At 46.1% G+C, this 17764-nt stretch overlaps 1 protein-coding gene across 2 annotated transcripts in view; it reads left to right on the plus strand.

The window, feature by feature from the left end:
- The first annotated feature begins 298 nt into the window (after positions 1–298).
- Positions 299–17764, plus strand: part of CDK8 (cyclin dependent kinase 8) — a 66057-nt gene continuing 48591 nt past the window's right edge. Inside the window, exon 1 of one of the 2 annotated variants that reach the window (XM_083362622.1) lies at positions 299–827. In XM_083362622.1, the coding sequence (XP_083218748.1) occupies positions 694–827 (134 nt within the window). In that variant the 5' untranslated portion in view covers positions 299–693. The remainder of the gene's footprint in view (positions 828–17764) is intronic. The other variant, XM_083362621.1, reaches the window with a different exon arrangement.

Below are 17764 nucleotides of genomic sequence, written 5' to 3' on the forward strand. Positions count from 1 at the left end.
GCACCTGCCTTTCCTCTTCTCAACTTTTCCGCTCGCAGCCGGTAAACTCCAACTCCCAGCATACATCAAATTCATATCCGGTTAATGTGTAACGACGGCTCCCAAGGCGCTTGGAATAGACGTTTCTTAACGCGGCCCGTGTTGATTTCCCGTAGCGACGCTGCCAAAAGTCTTTAGCTGGCAGCTATGGCGCGGTGCATGTCGGGGAGGGAAGCTGCCAGGGGAGGAGGGGCCGCTTCGGAGCCGGTTGGATTCCACGTGGTGCACTCTGGAGGACGAGGGGAGACTCGGGAGGAGAAGAGAGGCGACGCTTTGCGACGCTCCTCTTTTGCAGCAGCGCGGTTAGGCGCGACTGCCGTATATCGAGTAACGAGATACCGGCTGGCGTAGAGCAGCTTTGCCTGTGTGGCTCTCGAGCCGGCGGCGGGGAGGAAGGCGGGGAGGAAGGCGAGGAGGAAGAGGAGGAGGCGCGGAAGAATAGAGGGCTCCGCCTTGCCTTACCCGCTCTCGCCGCCGCTTTCCCCTCTTCTCCCCACTGTACCTGGATGGTCCGCGTCGCGCCGGCGGCGGGGCCTCCTCCTCCTCCTCCTCTCCTCCTCCTCCTCCTCCTGCCTGGTGCCTGCGGCGGCAGTGGCGGGCGGGGGCTTCGCAGGGTGGGGTGCCGTCTGAGGAGGCGGCCAGCCCGGGCGCTGAATGAAGATGGACTATGACTTCAAGGTGAAGCTGACCGGGGAGAGAGAACGCGTGGAAGACCTCTTCGAGTACGAGGGCTGCAAGGTGGGGAGGGGGACCTACGGGCACGTCTACAAGGCCAAGCGGAAGGACGGGTGAGTGAGCCGGGACGCCGTGCGAAGGTTGGGCCGCCGCCCTCCACCCCACCCCCCCACCCCCCCACCCCTCCACCACCACCACCCCGCCGTGACTTTCGGACGCCGCCTTTCCTCTTATCTGCTGGCCTCCAGATGTGTCAGACTACAAGTCCCATCGCCCTCCCGTTGGGCAGGCTGCTTAGGCTTTAATCCGACACGGCTGGAGGTCGCCAAGTTGGGGGGGCAAAAAAGGTTGCCGCAGTGCCTCTCTCCCTTTTCTCCTCCTCGCCTTTCTCTTCCTCCCTTCGGGGTCGGGGCTGCCTGTTTTTTTCTCTGCCCTGGAGCCCTCCTGGAGGACTTTTCGGTCTGCCACGCAGTCTGCTTCGCTACGGTCCTCTCCGGAGGTATGTTCCTGGGCGTTGACGGCTACGCCGTAACTTCCCCCCCCCCCGCTCTGCCCTTTTTGGGGAGAGGAAGCGCTTACCTGTGGAGCTCTGATCAGGGTCTGACCTGTGGAGCTCTTCTCTGAGCCTGCTTTTGTATAATGCCTTGACATCAACGTAGGAAAAAGGGTATGGTAGCCCACTGAAGCTTGTGCAGCAGTTAACCCTTAGTCCTCATTATTCTCTCTCTCTCTCTCTCTCTCTCTCTATATATATATATATATATATATATATGTATATATATATATATATATATATATATATATATATATATATATATATATATATATATATATATATATATATATATATATATACATACAGAGAGAGAGAGAGAGAGAGTATTTTTGATGCATTATTATATGTGTGTGTGTGTGTATGTATATATGTATGTATTCAGTTGCAGCTTTGCCATCTCCGAATAGGATGGGGCACAAATGGGGTGGGTGTAGCACATTGGGAAAATCCCCTTCTTTGCATTTAGGAAGCAGAGAGAGGATTTTTGTCCTGAATTGTATTGCTTTATGCATCTAGTCCTGCATTGTTTATGACTCTAGTCGCAATTTTTTACAATCTCAGGCAAAGCCAGGTCTTTTTCATCATCTACTACCTGATTCTTTACACATGCTGGGTGTTTCTGCAGGCAAAAAAACACATGCTTGGTGACTATGTTATGCCTTTCCCCATATGGAAACAAGTCTGTCTGTACTAAGCCTGTTACATCTGTTTTTTTAGGCAAGAAATATACATATACATTGTGTGTGTGTGTGTGTGTGTATGTATGTATATACATATATATATATACATATGTACACAAACATACATACATACATTATATATATATATATATATATATATATATATATATATATATATATATATATATATATATATATATATATATATATATATATATGTATATTTCTTGCATATAATTACTCTTCTAAATATTTTACTGTCCTCCCCAACTAGCATTTTGCAAAGCTCTTCCTCTTCTCTTGGTTGTAATCCAATATTATTTAGTGTTGGATTTAATTACCGACATAATTATCATCAACTGATTAAGTCTTTTCCCTTTGCTCCACCACTGTGATGCTTTATAATTGCTTTTCTGTTGGCAAGTATAAATAAACCATTGGATAGTGGGACAAGAATATATCACTAAAATGAGATAGCAGATAACTTCCAGAACATAGCCTGTCTTCATACTTACCTTATGGTCCTGTCCCTGGCTTTTATGTTAACAATGTATGTTGTCTGTTATCCTACTAACAACACATTCATGTGTTCTTAGCTGGTGTCATAAACAATTATGGTTTTATTTGTTATGTTTCCTGCACTCTTCATATTATACTATACATAACATCCTAATTAATACAGATCTTCAGTAAACAGCCAGCATAATGTTTTTTTATAAAAGCTCCCTGCTGAATATGGTAGCTAACATTTTGAAAACTATTATGTCAGTTCTGGGTAAGCTGTATTTAATTTTTGTATTTTAATTTAAGATACAATATTGTATTGCTGTAAAATTTCATGCTGGCTACATACTGTACATCGCTTCAGCTACCATAAAAAAGATGTGTGTTTTTAATGTGAATTGTTATTCAGCTTTAACATATTTCAAGCAGTAATTAAATATTATTTTACCAAGTGACATACTTTTTAAAAAGCAATAACCTGTAAGTTTTCTTAATACAATATATACACTTATAGTTCTAAAATATGGACAACAGGATGTTAGCTTACAAGATAGTCTTTAATTGACCAAAGCCTGTTTGGTTGCAGAAGTCAATATCTGTAGGCTTAGCTAGTGATAGACATGTCATATGAAAGATTGTGACTTGGAATATAATAGGAATAAATGGTAAAAAGCCTGAATTAATGAATATACTGAAATAAATTAGGTATGTCATGTCACTAAACAGGAAGGATGTAGTTGATCTCTAGTTATCTTGTGGATTGTGGTTGACAAAGACATCAAAAAAATTGAAATCATAGATTTACCGGTAATTAGGAATAAAAGAACTATGTTTTTTAAATATTTAAGTTTTATGAGTATGTATAAAAATAAGAATAGGTTGTTAAGAGTCTAGTAAATGATAATGTAAGACTCAAAAGATAACTTTGTTTCAACATTCTGAATGAGCAGTTTGGTGAAATAAAATATTCGTTAAGCAACATGAATAGATATATGGAAATGAGATGAGACAATGCAGAAAAATTATTGGGCCATTTAGAGATCCAGGAACAAGTGAACATTGAGACTAAAAAATACACACAGAGAGAGGGAGAGAAGGAATTAATATAATTTCCTTCCCTTTTAGCAGGGAAAGCAAACCTATCTATAATATGTATCTTGTGAGTATAAAATGAATATTATTTCAAAAGCATAATTGATTATGATGGATTTTAGTTTTATGCATTTCCTTGTCTATTTTGTATGCATGTTTTTATTTTATTGCAAGTTCTGGCATTATCTCATGTAGACTAGCCTACAAATATTGCAAATACATGACTATGATAGAAGGCTTAGAGAATAAACGAAGATTATAAGTGGAATGAAAGGTTCTGAATATGGGATCAAGCATTTTTGGTAGTGCAAAGAATGGTTCCTGAGTGAAATGAACATGAAGGAAGTGGGAGGGGATGTTTCATGTACAGTTGTAACAAGAAATAAATATGAGTTTTGTCTGAAAGAATAGCAGAGGATAAAGTAATCTCCCAATGGGATGATTGGCATTTGAGCGTAATAGAGGATGTGAAAATTGCTTGGGATAAAGTAGAAAGAATTATTTTATCGACTGCCAGAAAAAAGCAAAAAAGTAATACTAATGGAATATATGTAAAAAGATGCTTGGTAGTAAGTGAAGAAAGTTAAACAAGAATCCACCATTTGAATGAATTAAATTCAAAATGTTTATAATTTACAATGATACTAACATGAGGAAATGTTAGATCATTATTTTAGAGATCTAAATGGAAATGATTGTGATATATCAAACATTATATTGAAAGAATGCTATAAATGTTAGTATTCAAGAAAAAACTGGTGACAAAAAGTCACAAATACAGTGAGTGTTAAAAAATGGTTAGGTCACAAGTGTAAGTTGTACACTGGCTATTATTAAAATATAGCTAAAGCTAGGTTAGGATGTGACTATGTGACTTGTTTTAACGTGTAAAGGCTGAATGATTGCCTGGGGATTAAAAAAAATCTTTTTATTCTTGCATGTAAAGGTAGCAGGAATAAACATAAAAACTACAATGATCTTTACAAATTATTCAATATGCTTGCAAACCTATTTGGCTAAATTTTACACTGAGTAGAAACCAGGAGACTATGAGTTCAACTCCTTCCTTAAGCATAAAGCCAGTTGGGTGATCATGAGCAGATCATTCTCTTTCAGCCATAGGAAGAAGGCAGTAGCAAACCCATTCTGAAATCTTGCCAATAAAACTGCAGGATCTGGTCCAAGCAGTCACCAGGAGTCAATAATGACTTGAAAGGCACGCACACAAAACGCTGGGAAACATATTTAGTTGAATTGAGATTGGAAATAAGTAAGATAACTATGAATAAAATTTGGGAAGTGCTGTGCAGCTTGATGCCAGACAGGACAAATTATTTTTGTTCTTAAGATTGAGAATATGTGAATATATATTTTAAAACATACAATTGACAAAACTGCCAATTGAGGACCAATTTTGTCTCTAAAGATCATTTCATAAGGTCTGAGTGATGCATAATTTATGAGTGAAACTTTTAGTAATTTAAATCTCCTACCACAGTAGAAAAGAATTATTGTAAATATAATGAATGACTGAATTTGATAATTGTGTCCACTTGCTCCAGTAAAGCTTTCCATCAGTGAATTTGGTAAGAAGCAGTTTTGGCTACTTCCTTTATAATTATTATCTGACTGCTCCAAAAGGCCAGCCAACACTCCAATGCATGAGTTCAGAAGAAGAATTTTTAAAAATCAATTCCAGTGGTTTTATATAATGTGCAAACCAAGCCAAAGAATTGTTGTTTTGTATGTGGTTTAATATAGAACGTTCACTCAGGCAATTAGAATCCATGGATTTGTCCAGTTTCTTGTAGATTTTTTTTAACATCTCTCAGTTCTACTTTATGTTATATTATTGTATTTTAAACTATACTTACCTGCCCAGACTCCTTATGGTTAGATGGATATATAAATTGAATGAATAATAAATTAGACTTTATCTAATAAACTATCACTACATAGTGTATGAAGCACAAGCTTTCAAGAGTTTTGTTCAATAGGATAATAGTTAAATATAATATAAAATTCTTCTGAGTTGATCATCCATGGTCTACATCAGGGGTAGGCAACCTTGGCTCTTTTATGACTCATGGACTTCAACTCCCAGAATTCCTGAGCCAGCCAGGCTGAAGTCCACGAGTCATAAAAGAGCCAAGGTTGCCTACCCCTGGTCTACATGGATGCCAATACAGTAATTAGATGGAAAGTAATGCAGTTTTTTTTCCATTTTCCTTTATATTAGATAAGGTTCCTTAGAAGTATGTTACTTATTTTTGTTGTTGTTTTTAATGTAGGATTATCTCTCTATAGGTAAATCAATTCTCCCCCATGCTTTACTTTTCTCCAGACTTTTCTTATAATACTAGCACTTACATACAAGTGCTGTGTCCTGGATTATTTATTTAAAGCAGGGGTCTTCAAACCTGGCCCTTTTATGACTTGTGCACTTCAACTCCCAGAATTCCTCAACCAGCGTCCCTGGCTAAGGAATTCTGGGTGTTGAAGTCCACAAGTCATAAAAGGGCCAGGTTTGAAGACCTCTGCTTTAAAGTATAATACATCTTCATTTATTTCTCAGACATAGCCTAGCCTGAGGGGGAGTGTTGGGGTTATTTTATTTTTTGTTTTTTAACTTTTCTGGGGGTTTTTAGTGTTGTATTTATATTGTTTTTAACTAGGGCAATTTGTTTAATCTTTTTTTAATGTTTGTATTCACTATTTTATTCTGCCCTGTGAACCGCCCTGAGTCCTTAGGGAGAAGGGCGGTATATAAATGTTATTAAATTAAATTAAAAATTAAATAATAACAACATAAAGCTTTTGTAAAAAGGGAATGAAATCCAAAGTTGAAAGTTGCTACAATAAATAGGAGGAAAAAATGAGCATATCACATACATTTGGTACTCAACTGCTTTGAAACTCATCAAATTTGCAACTCAACACATTTTGATGTGAAAATTTTGTCCCAGTACCCATCATTTGTTTGGTGCTCAACACACAAGCTAGAAGTTATTGATGTCAGCTGCATTGTGACTTACTACATTATTTTTTATGGAAAAGATTTGTTCAGCACTCATAATTTTTGGTCCTCATCGCACCCCTGGAACCAATTAATAATGAATACCAAGGCACCACTATACTAACAAAATGTGATTTTTGAAGAAGAAAAAGAATGTAGAAAAAAATGAACAAATTTTGAAAATATAATAAGATTTGTAGACTATATTAAACCCTACATCCAGATTAAATTTCCTCTTTAGCCAAATAAACGAATGTCCCAAAGTACTAGAAGATTAATAATATTTGATTTTTAGATTTAAAATCTAAAATTTATGATATATAAGTGAAAGGTATTATAAAGGGAGAAAAAATAGCTGATATAGATATTAGCTCTTAGTTACAATGTTCTCTCAGTTTTGCTGAGAGAAGAAAGCAAAGTAAATTTTGTGCAGTTTTTAATTCTTTGGTCAATATTATGGAATCAGGTTAGTCTCACCCTTGTTGAGATTCCTTTCTTCAAAGGTATAATAACAAATCCAGTCTGTTAGAGAGGAATGTTCTTTTTGTTAGGGAATGAAGAACTAATTTCCATGCAGGGCTATCTCTTTGTGTTTATGTCATGGATTTGGTCTGAAAAAGGAGAACAGCACTGAGAATAACCACATTTTGTTGGGTATCTAATTATATATAATAACAATGAGGGATCCCGAACAATGGAAAAACAAAGATTTTTATAAATGTTGAGGGCTACAACGTGGAAAATCCCAGGGATATGGTTTGCTGGCCAGTTTGGGGAAGCTACCCATGTCCTTGTAAGGAAGTCCACGGAGACAGAATATTGAGGTCATCACCTAATGGAGGACTGAAGAGTTAGGGTTTATCAAGATTGCATTTTTCTTGCAAAGGCTGCCCTTAGACTATATTGTGAACTGGAGAGGAAGCTTGTATGCTTTGGTTTAAATGTGATTGCAAGGCAGATATCTGAGGGCAAGAAGAATCAATTTTGGGGCTGATACACTTAGATAAAGAAATGGACTAGATTTGATTTTGGTCATATCTGAAAGACAAGAAAAGGGTACAACCTCCATTTGTTCATTGTATTTATTTTCCCCACTACACAGAGGACCAATTTAATTTCATTCAGGCTGTGATGAACTACTCCCAGAAGCAGACTGGTAGCCAATGCAATCATTTTCTGCACTAGCCCATTTCAACCTTGTGTAGGTAGATCTAAAGTCTTGTCTCTGATATCCTTGGACAGCTCTTTGGACTTGGCCATGGTGGAGAGTTTGGAATCCGATTGATTGATTGCTTCTGTGGACAGTTGCCTTTTATACAGGTAACGAGATGGGATTTAAACACTTTTTAAGAGAGTGCTCCTAATCTTAACTTGTTACCTGTATAAAAGAAACCTGGGAGCCAGAAATCTTGGTGATTGATAGAGGATCAAATGCTTATTTCACTCGTTAAAATGTAAATCAACTTATAACTTCTTTGAAATGCATTTTTCTGGATTTGTGTGTTTGTGTGTGTGGTTTTGTCTCTCACTGTTTAAATAAACCTACCATTAAAATTATAGACTGTTCATTTCCTTGTCAGTGGACAAATGTACAAAATCAGCAGGGGATCAAATAATTTTTTCCCTCACTGTATGTTTTATTCCCCCTTTGGAATATAGCATTCTAAGGGAGATTCAGTGGTTTCTGAAAGTAAATAGATTTTCGCAGAATCTGTTGTTTCTCACAACTGAGATGACCAAGCTCATGCCCTCATGATGTCACAATTATAGCATCCAATTGGCTAGATTACACAAGACCTTACTTCACCTCTTGATTTGTAAGAAGAATGCTATATTTATTTTGAAACTTCCTTATTTTGCCCCTTGCCTCTTTTAATTGCCAGTATTTATATTAGTTGAGAATTCAAAAAAGATGTTGGTACAAAATGACGATGTTGAAAAATCTGCTGGTGGCTCAAGTACCTGGGAACCTGACTCAATAATTGAATCGGAGCTGTGTTCATAATAGGGAAATTGTGGTTAAGGGATTTGGTTTCGGCTCCAATAGTTTGGAATAGACTTCCAAGATAACAGGCCAAGGGGGAAAAAACCCTCAGCAGGCAGAATAGCACTCAATGGACAAGGGTTGTTAACTGCACAGAATGTGTTCTAAATGCCTCTCTCATTCTCTGCTGAGCACTTAACAAAGTGGAGAGAATGTTAGGTGCATTGTTATGCAAAAGATGATTCTCACCCAGTTCCAGGGAGCCCAAGATTACAGCTACATTTAGATAAGAAGGAAAGTAGATTTTATTGCACATAAAATCTTGCCCTTTACTCTTGCAAGTGGAGACTCAAGGTTGCCTTGCAGGTTGCATTGGGTGTGGCACATTACTGTGGAACCCATTGATGAATCTTAATGCTTCATTCATTTGGGCAGGATTTTACAGGTTGATCATAACAAGTATATGGGACTCAAAATCCTGCTTCTTGCTCGCAATCAATACATGATTAGTGTACTTGTAGAAGGACGGGCAGGTATCCATGGTAGCCAAAAATCAGATGGAATTTGTTTAGAAAACTTAATAGCTTGCTTCCAATCATCCATTTCCATATGCCAGTGATGGATTTAGATTTATTTCCTAGTGAACTTTATGAATAAATGATACAACCAAGATATTACTAACTGCACTCTGAGAAGGGCATGCAGATTGTAGAATGGTGGGTGCAACAATATTGCAATGCTTTGTAAGGCTTGAGAAGCTTTCTGAAGCATCACAAGAATGACATATATGGAGAATGATGTGAGCGGCTTTGGAAAGAAGATCTGCCATGACTAGCAGTTGCCTGATATTGGGCCAGCCCAAGTACGCCCTGTCAGCTGTGGGAAAATGGCAAAAGTCGATTGGTGCAGCAAAATCTGTGGAATGCAAAGTTGGCAGGGATGGTCAGGGCTTTATGCTATAGGGCTGGTCATGGCACAGGATTTGAGGCAGTATTCTTAGGCACTGGGGCTGAAGGAGAGGCCTAGGGGTGGAGATGGCTGGCTGAGACTGATTTTTAGATTTTTTTAAAATGATATTTTTATCCCACCTTTATTGTTTTATAAATAGATCATGGTGATGAACAACCTTAATACTCCTTCCTCTTCCTATTTTTCCACAACAACCCTATGAGGTAAATTGGATTGAGAGAGAATGATTTGCTCAAAGTCAGCCAGCTGGCTTTCATGCTTAGGGGAGAACAAGAATTCATATTTTCCTTGTTTCTGACCTGTTGCCTTAACCTCTAGACTGCTGAAGGCCTCAGAATTCTACTTCAGCCCCAGTGGCACTGCCACCAAGATTTAACTCTCTGGAGGGTGGCCAAAGGACAGAGATGGGGAGAGATAGGGGAATTGAAATGAGGCAGTTCCTTATCTTACCAAGGGTCAGGTCTGAGAGGGACCAAATCAGGAATGACTGGTTGGATTTGGTTAATGATGGCAATGGAGACTGCCAGGATTGTTCTTGATTGATCACATGTCACATGAAGAGAAGGACGAGGGGGGATATAATAGCAGTGTTCCAATATCTCAGGGGCTGCCACAAAGAAGAGGGAGTCAAGCTAGTCAAACTGCACCGCCATTTCCTTAATGACGGGTCTTGGGACCCCGAGAGGTGGCATGGTGCTAAAAAGAGGCTTTTGGGTTTTCTTTTAAATTTTTTTGAAGGGTTAGGGAGGGTCAGGCCCGGCAGAATGAGAGGAAGATTCTACCGGACCTTTCTCAGTCTAGGTTGGCCTATGGCCGCGGCAATGTGGGGGCCGGGGAGAGTCTTGGGACCCAGGGGGATGGGGTAGGGATACTGATCCCCACGGTGATTGGGAATGGCGGCAGATGGATGAGCAGAGGGCCATATCGTAATCTGAGATCACGCTATTTTTGAGCTGTGGCGCGCTCCGACCCTCTGGCTCTCACCTGCTGTCATGGGGAAGGGGGAGGGCAGACACCTGAGCTCAGGCTGATCTATTTTAATGCCAGGTCTGTTGTGAATAAAGCTCCCCTCATCCATGATTTGATCGAGGAGGAAGACGCAGACCTGGCGTGCATCACGGAAACTTAGTTGGGCCCAGAGGGAGGGGTCCCTCTGATTGATTTATGCCCTCCAGGTTTCCGTGTGCTGCATCAACCTCGGGCTCAGGGTAGGGGAGGTGGCGTGGTGGTCGTTATCAGAGACCCTCCGTCCACGGGAGGCCACTGCCCCTCAGATAGAGGGATGTGAATCCCTCCTCTTATGGTGGGGTCCTGGTGGTCAGTTGGGCCTACTGCTGGTATACCTCTCTCCAAGCTGCGTAGCAATGGCTCTACCCAGGCTACTTGACACCCTCTCAGGATTGGTGGTTGAATTTCCCAGACTTATGGTTCTGGGAGACTTTAATCTGCCTTCCCTGGGCAGTGCATCGGAGGTGGCCCGAGAGTTCATGGCTTCCATGACGGCCATGGACCTGACCCAAATTATTCAGGACCCGACTCATGAGGGGGCAAACATGCCTGATCTTATTTTTATCTCTGGGCAGGAGACGGCATTGGTTGCGCTGGTGAATGATCTCTGGCAGGCCCGAGATAGGGGTTATTCCTCTGTCCTGGTCCTATTAGATCTCTCAGCGGCTTTTGATACCATCGACCACGGTATCTTGCTGCGTTGTCTTGAGGAGTTGGGAGTGGGAGGCACCGTTCTGCGGTGGTTCTCCTCCTACCTCTCGGGCCGTTCGCAGATGGTGTTGGCAGGGGGTGTTGTGATTCAGGGCCAGCCTGTGGGTCCGGCAGCCGGCTCGGATGTCTCGGATGACTCAGATGAGGGGGAGGAGGAGGGTGTTGAAGACGAACTTGCTGATGATGGCTTGGAGGCTTCGCAGAGCCCCCAGCCAGGGCCCTCTTCTCAGCTGCGCGAGCCCGAGAGTGCGGATGATGATGACCCACAGCTGGCCCTGTTCAAGGACGCCCGACGCAGGAGGCAGTCAAGCAGGAACAAGCAGAGAAAGGCTGTGGGACTCCTCGGAAGGAGGCACAGGGAGGCCACGCCCTGAACTCTAAATAAAAGGAGTGTTTGGGGAAGGGCTGGTTGCTGAAAGCAACCGTTCCGTTTGAGGATTCAAGTTCCAGTGTTTTGTTTCTTGCTCTGTTTGTGTAATAAATCTTGGCAGACGCTTTCCAGCCTCAGACGCTCTCCAGTCTCTACTGTTTATTCAGGGGTTGCCTTTCTGCAAGGCCGGTAGCAGGCTGGTTCAGAACAGTTTGCTTTCAGCCTCCCACCCCTTACTACTAAGATGGAGCAGCTACGTGCCGAGAATGCTCAGCTCACTCAGCAACTCACTTTGCTGGCAGCTCAGGTGGCTCAACTGCAAGCTCAGGTACATGCTGTACCCCCACCCAGGAGGAAATGTCAGATAGCAATGCCGGATAAATTTGCTGGCGATCCAGAACTGTTTCCTGCCTTCTTGAGACAATGCCAGCTTTTTATCAGCGTGAGAGCAGCTGATTTCCCCACTGACCGGGATAAGGTGGGATTCGTGTTCAAGTCTTCTTTCGGGGGATGCAGCTCGTTGGGGCACGCCTCTGCTGGCACAACCTTGCCCTCTGTTGGATAACTTTGTGGGGTTTTGTGACTATATGCGCCTAATGTACGAGGACCCAATTAAGACGCAGACTGCCACCCGACGCCTGAAAGCTCTGAGGCAGGGTCAACGCCCCCTACAGGCCTATATCAGCGATTTCCGGCTGCTTAGCCAGGATTCCGCCTGGAATGAGGCTGCGCTCGTGGATGCCTTCCAGGATGGGTTGTCGGAGGAGATGTTGGATGAGCTGGCCCGTGTGGACATTACCTCAGACCTGAATGGGCTGATCCATCTTTGCCTGCGGATCGATGCCCGGCTGCAGCAGCGAAAGAGTCGCCGTGCCACCCCACAGACCCCTGCCGCCCCTGTTGTGCGTGAGCCCCCAGTCCAAAGGGAGGAGCCAATGGAGCTGGGTGCCGCCAGGTCTCGTCTATCGGTGACGGAAATGGACAGACGATCGGGGGGGTTGTGTTTTTACTGTGGGGACCCTGGACATTTGGCTGCTTCTTGCCCAAAGAAGCGTCAGCGGGCATCAGTGACCAAGCCTGCCCCGAGAAAGTCCCCTACTTTGCTGTCGGGAAACGCCCCGAGCCCGATCTAGACGGTGTGATAGATCGGGCGACCCCCAACAACCACACCGAGCGACGCCGTTCCGATGATGCCTGTGAACCTCCACGGCATTTGATTTTGGAGGCACGTCTGATCCTTCCTGGCAAGCCAGAGGGGATTCCAGTCCATGCCTTAATTGACTCTGGGGCTACCACAAACTTTATGGACTCGGCCTTTGTGGCCAAATGGGCTGTTCCCCAGTGTCCGGTGGATCCGCCCATGTTAGTGGAGACTATCGATGGTCGAGTGCTCCTGTCCGGGCCTATTACGGCCGCCACGCAACCAGTGTGTATGGCCATCAGTTCCCATGTGGAGGCCATCCAGTTCTACATCACTTCGGATCTGCACTTCCCCGTGGTCTTGGGACTGGCGTGGCTCCGGGCGCATGATCCACAGATCTATTGGTCTCAGAACTTGGTCACCTTTCCAAGCTTGCAGTGCGTGGACCACTCCCGCCATATCTGTGCCGGCCAGGTGGAGGGTTACCCAGGGGTTTCTTTGCCTCCCGAACTGTCCGACTTTGCTGATGTGTTCAGCGAGTCAGAGGCGGATCAATTACCCCCGCACAGGCCCTATGACTGCTCCATTGATTTAGTCCCTGATGCGCCTCTCCCAGTGGGGCGTTTGTACTCCATGTCGGAGCCCGAGTTGGCTGCATTGCGGGACTTCCTGGAAAAGAATTTGGCTCGCGGTTTTATCCGGCCCTCGTCCTCGCCAGTGTCTGCGCCCGTGCTCTTCGTCAAAAAGAAGTTGGGCGAGTTACGGCTTTGCTGTGACTACCGGAAACTCAACGCCATCACGGTGCGCAACCGTTACCCGCTGCCCCTCATCCCCGAGCTCTTGGACCGACTCCGGGAGGCTAAGATCTTCACGAAACTGGACCTGTGTGGAGCTTACAACCTCGTCAGGGTTCAGCCGGGTGATGAGTGGAAGACGGCGTTTGGTACTCGCTATGGACATTTTGAGTACACGGTGATGCCATTTGGCCTGACCAACGCCCCCGCTGTGTTTCAGCATTTTATGAACGACATATTTCGGGATTTGTTGGACCAGTTTGTCGTGATCTACCTGGACGACATCCTGATTTACTCCCCGTCGCGTGAAGTGCATCATCAGCATCTCCGTCAGGTCCTGCAGCGCCTCCGAGAACATCGGCTGTTTGACAAGTTGGAGAAGTGCCAGTTCTACCAGGTGACCATCGATTTCCTGGGTCACCGCATTTCTCCTGAGGGCATCGCCATGGAGCCGAGTAAAGTTGAGTCGTTGCAGAGTTGGCAACCCCCGCGTCGCGTGAAGGATGTTCAGCGACTTCTTGGATTTGCCAACTACTATCGAACATTCATCCCTGGCTTTGCCGCCTTGACAGCCCCCCTCACCCGGCTCCTGCAGAAGAAGACTCGGTTCCAGTGGAACGCACCGGAACAACAGGCGTTCCAGGCTTTGAAGGACGCCTTCATGAAGGAGCCTATCTTGAAGCATCCTGACCCGCAACGGCCGTTTGTCGTGGAGGCGGACGCCTCCGACATTGCCATTGGGGCCGTGTTACTCCAGGCAACGACGCCCAGCGGTACCCTTTTCCCTTGCGCGTATCACTCTCGGAAATTGAACCCCTCGGAGCGCAACTATACCATCTGGGAGAAGGAGCTGCTGGCCATCAAGGCGGCGTTCGAGGCTTGGAGACATCATCTGGAGGGGGCGCGGCATCAAATCGAGGTCCGGACGGACCACAAGAATCTGGAAAGCCTGCAGACCGCTCGGAATTTGAACCAACGCCAGATCCGGTGGTCCCTTTTCTTTGCGAGGTTTGACTTCCGGGTTCGGTACATACCAAGCGGGCACAATCAGAGAGCGGATGCTCTGTCCAGGAAGCCCGAGTACACCCGAGTGGAAGACAAGCTTCTGCCCAGGACAGTGATCCCCGTCGAGTCTTTTGCTGCGGTGCGGGAGCCGGTTGATATACGGGCTCGGATCCGGGAGGCGCAGCAGCAGGAGGCGTGGGTGGCTCAGCGGAAGGAGGAGGTGGGGCCGGACTCCCCTTGGACGGTCACGGATGGACTCTTGTATTATCGTGACCGGCTCTATGTTCCAGGAGGGCCACTCAGGGGACTCGTCCTCAGCCAGTGTCATGATAACCCGGCAGCGGGGCATTTTGGCCTGTTTAAGACTCTGAACCTGGTCTCCCGTACCTTCTGGTGGCCCCGAGTCCGACACGACGTCCAGTCTTATGTCACCTCCTGCATCCCATGCAGGCAGGCCAGGTCAGCGACAGGGGCCCCGCCTGGTTTACTGCAGCCTTTGCCAACACCCAAGAGACCCTGGGGGGCTGTGTCCATGGACTTTCTGACGGATTTACCCCCATCCTCCGGCTTCACGACAGTGTTTGTGGTGGTGGACATGCTGACCAAGATGGCGCACTTCATCCCCTGTCGCGGCTTACCGTCAGCTCGCGCCACTAGTCGCATGTTCATCCAACAGGTGTTTCGGCTGCACGGCCTCCCCGATAGAGTCGTCTCCGATAGGGGGGCCCAGTTTACAGCCCGCTTCTGGCAGGAGTTGATGCGTGCGTTGGACATCAAGGTTTGCCTCTCGTCCGCGCATCATCCTCAAACTGACGGGGGTACCGAGAAGGTCATCGGTATCCTGGAGCAGTATCTGCGCTGCTACCTCAACCTGCAGCAGGACAATTGGGTGGACTATCTGGCCATAGCCGAGTTTGCCTTTAACAACTCGCAGCACACCTCCACGCAGATGACACCGTTCTTGGCCAATGTGGGTTATCACCCCCGGTTTTTCCCCCTTTCTCCCGTGGACTCACCGGAGCCAGCAGCGAACGATTTCATGGCGGAGTTACAGGCGATCCATCGATTGGTGCGACGGCAGCTGGAGAAAGCCAAGGCCGACTACAAGAGGTTTGCCGATCGGTCGAGACGGGATACGCCTCCACTATCGGTGGGGGATCTGGTCTGGCTGTCCACCAGGAACCTACCATCCACACGGCCGGCGAGGAAGCTGGACCACCGTTACCTTGGACCGTTCCCAGTCGAGGCTGTCATCAATCTGGTCGCCTATCGTTTAACTCTGCCACGTTCCCTGCGCGTGCACCCAGTCTTCCATCGGTCCCTGTTGGTCCCCGAACAACCGGCTTGTCCACTCCGCCAAGCGGAACCTCCCCCATCAGGACCTCGTGATGGAGGCAGCACCCCCGAGTACGAGGTCGCCAGCATCAGGGATTCCCGTTGGTTGAAAGGTCGTTTCCAGTACCTGATCAAGTGGAAAGGGTACGGGCCGGAGGACTTCACATGGGAAGACGCGACCGCCGTTCATGCCCCTGCGTTGGTGACTGCTTTTCACGAACAATTCCCATCCCGACCGCATCCGGATCGGCAGCCCCGGGGGAAGGGCCCTGCGGTGCGGGATAGTGTTGTGATTCAGGGCCAGCCTGTGGGTCCGGCAGCCGGCTCGGATGTCTCGGATGACTCAGATGAGGGGGAGGAGGAGGGTGTTGAAGACGAACTTGCTGATGATGGCTTGGAGGCTTCGCAGAGCCCCCAGCCAGGGCCCTCTTCTCAGCTGCGCGAGCCCGAGAGTGCGGATGATGATGACCCACAGCTGGCCCTGTTCAAGGACGCCCGACGCAGGAGGCAGTCAAGCAGGAACAAGCAGAGAAAGGCTGTGGGACTCCTCGGAAGGAGGCACAGGGAGGCCACGCCCTGAACTCTAAATAAAAGGAGTGTTTGGGGAAGGGCTGGTTGCTGAAAGCAACCGTTCCGTTTGAGGATTCAAGTTCCAGTGTTTTGTTTCTTGCTCTGTTGTTTGTGTAATAAATCTTGGCAGACGCTTTCCAGCCTCAGACGCTCTCCAGTCTCTACTGTTTATTCAGGGGTTGCCTTTCTGCAAGGCCGGTAGCAGGCTGGTTCAGAACAGGGGGGCAGAGGTCAACCCCTAGGCCCCTTAGTTGTGTGGTGCCTCAGGGGTCGGTGCTCTCGCCCCTCCTGTTCAACATCTATATGAAGCCGCTGGGAGAGATCATCCGTGGCTTCGGGGTGAAGTATCATCAATATGCTGATGATACCCAGCTTTTTATCTCCACCCCAAACCAACCCAGTGATGCCCTCGATGTGATGTCCCATTGCCTGGAAGCGGTACAGATTTGGATGGGAAAGAACAGGCTCTGGCTCAACCCGGCCAAGACTGAGTACCGACATCTCGTTTAGTCCAAGAGGTTCCATCTTTGATTATAGGAGGAGAGATGTTACCTCCCGTTGATAGAGCACGCAATCTAGGCGTCCTCCTAGATTCACGACTCAGTTTTGAAGATCATATTGGAGTTGTGGCTAGGGGGGCATTTGCCCAGATTCGCCTGGTACACCAGTTGCGCCCCTTTCTTGACCAAGATGCCCTACGTACAGTCACCCACGCACTCGTTACCTCCCGTATAGACTACTGCAATGCTCTCTACATGGGGCTGCCCTTGAAGACCACCCGGAGGCTTCAGCTGGTGCAGAGTGCAGCTGCACGGGTAGTGATGGGAGCACCCCGATACTCCCATATTACACCCCTCCTGCATGAGCTGCATTGGTTACCGGTTGCCCTCCGGGTGAGATTTAAGGTGCTGGTACTTACCTTTAAAGCCCTACATGGCTTAGGCCCCGGATACTTGCAGGACCATCTGCTGCCGGGAACGAATTCCCATCGCCCAGTACGCTCACACAGAGAAGGCCTCCTCAGGGTGCTGTCGGCTAGACAATGTCGGCTGGCGACCCCCAGGGGAAGGGCCTTCTCTGTGGGAGCGCCAGCCCTGTGGAACCAGCTCCCCCCTGAGCTTCGGATGGCCCAAGATCTCCAGTCCTTTCGCCGCGGCCTCAAAACACTCCTTTTCCACCTGGCTGACCTGGACTGACAGGGATTTTAATTATGTTTACAATTTTTAACTCTAATTTTATTTTAATTTATAATTTTAATTTATTGTACAGAGGCCTTTAATTTTAATTTTATCTTAATTTCTGTATTTATTGTATG

This window comes from Vipera ursinii (assembly GCF_947247035.1).
Source record: "Vipera ursinii genome assembly, chromosome: 4".
In the NCBI taxonomy this organism is placed as follows: Eukaryota; Metazoa; Chordata; class Lepidosauria; order Squamata; family Viperidae; genus Vipera; species Vipera ursinii.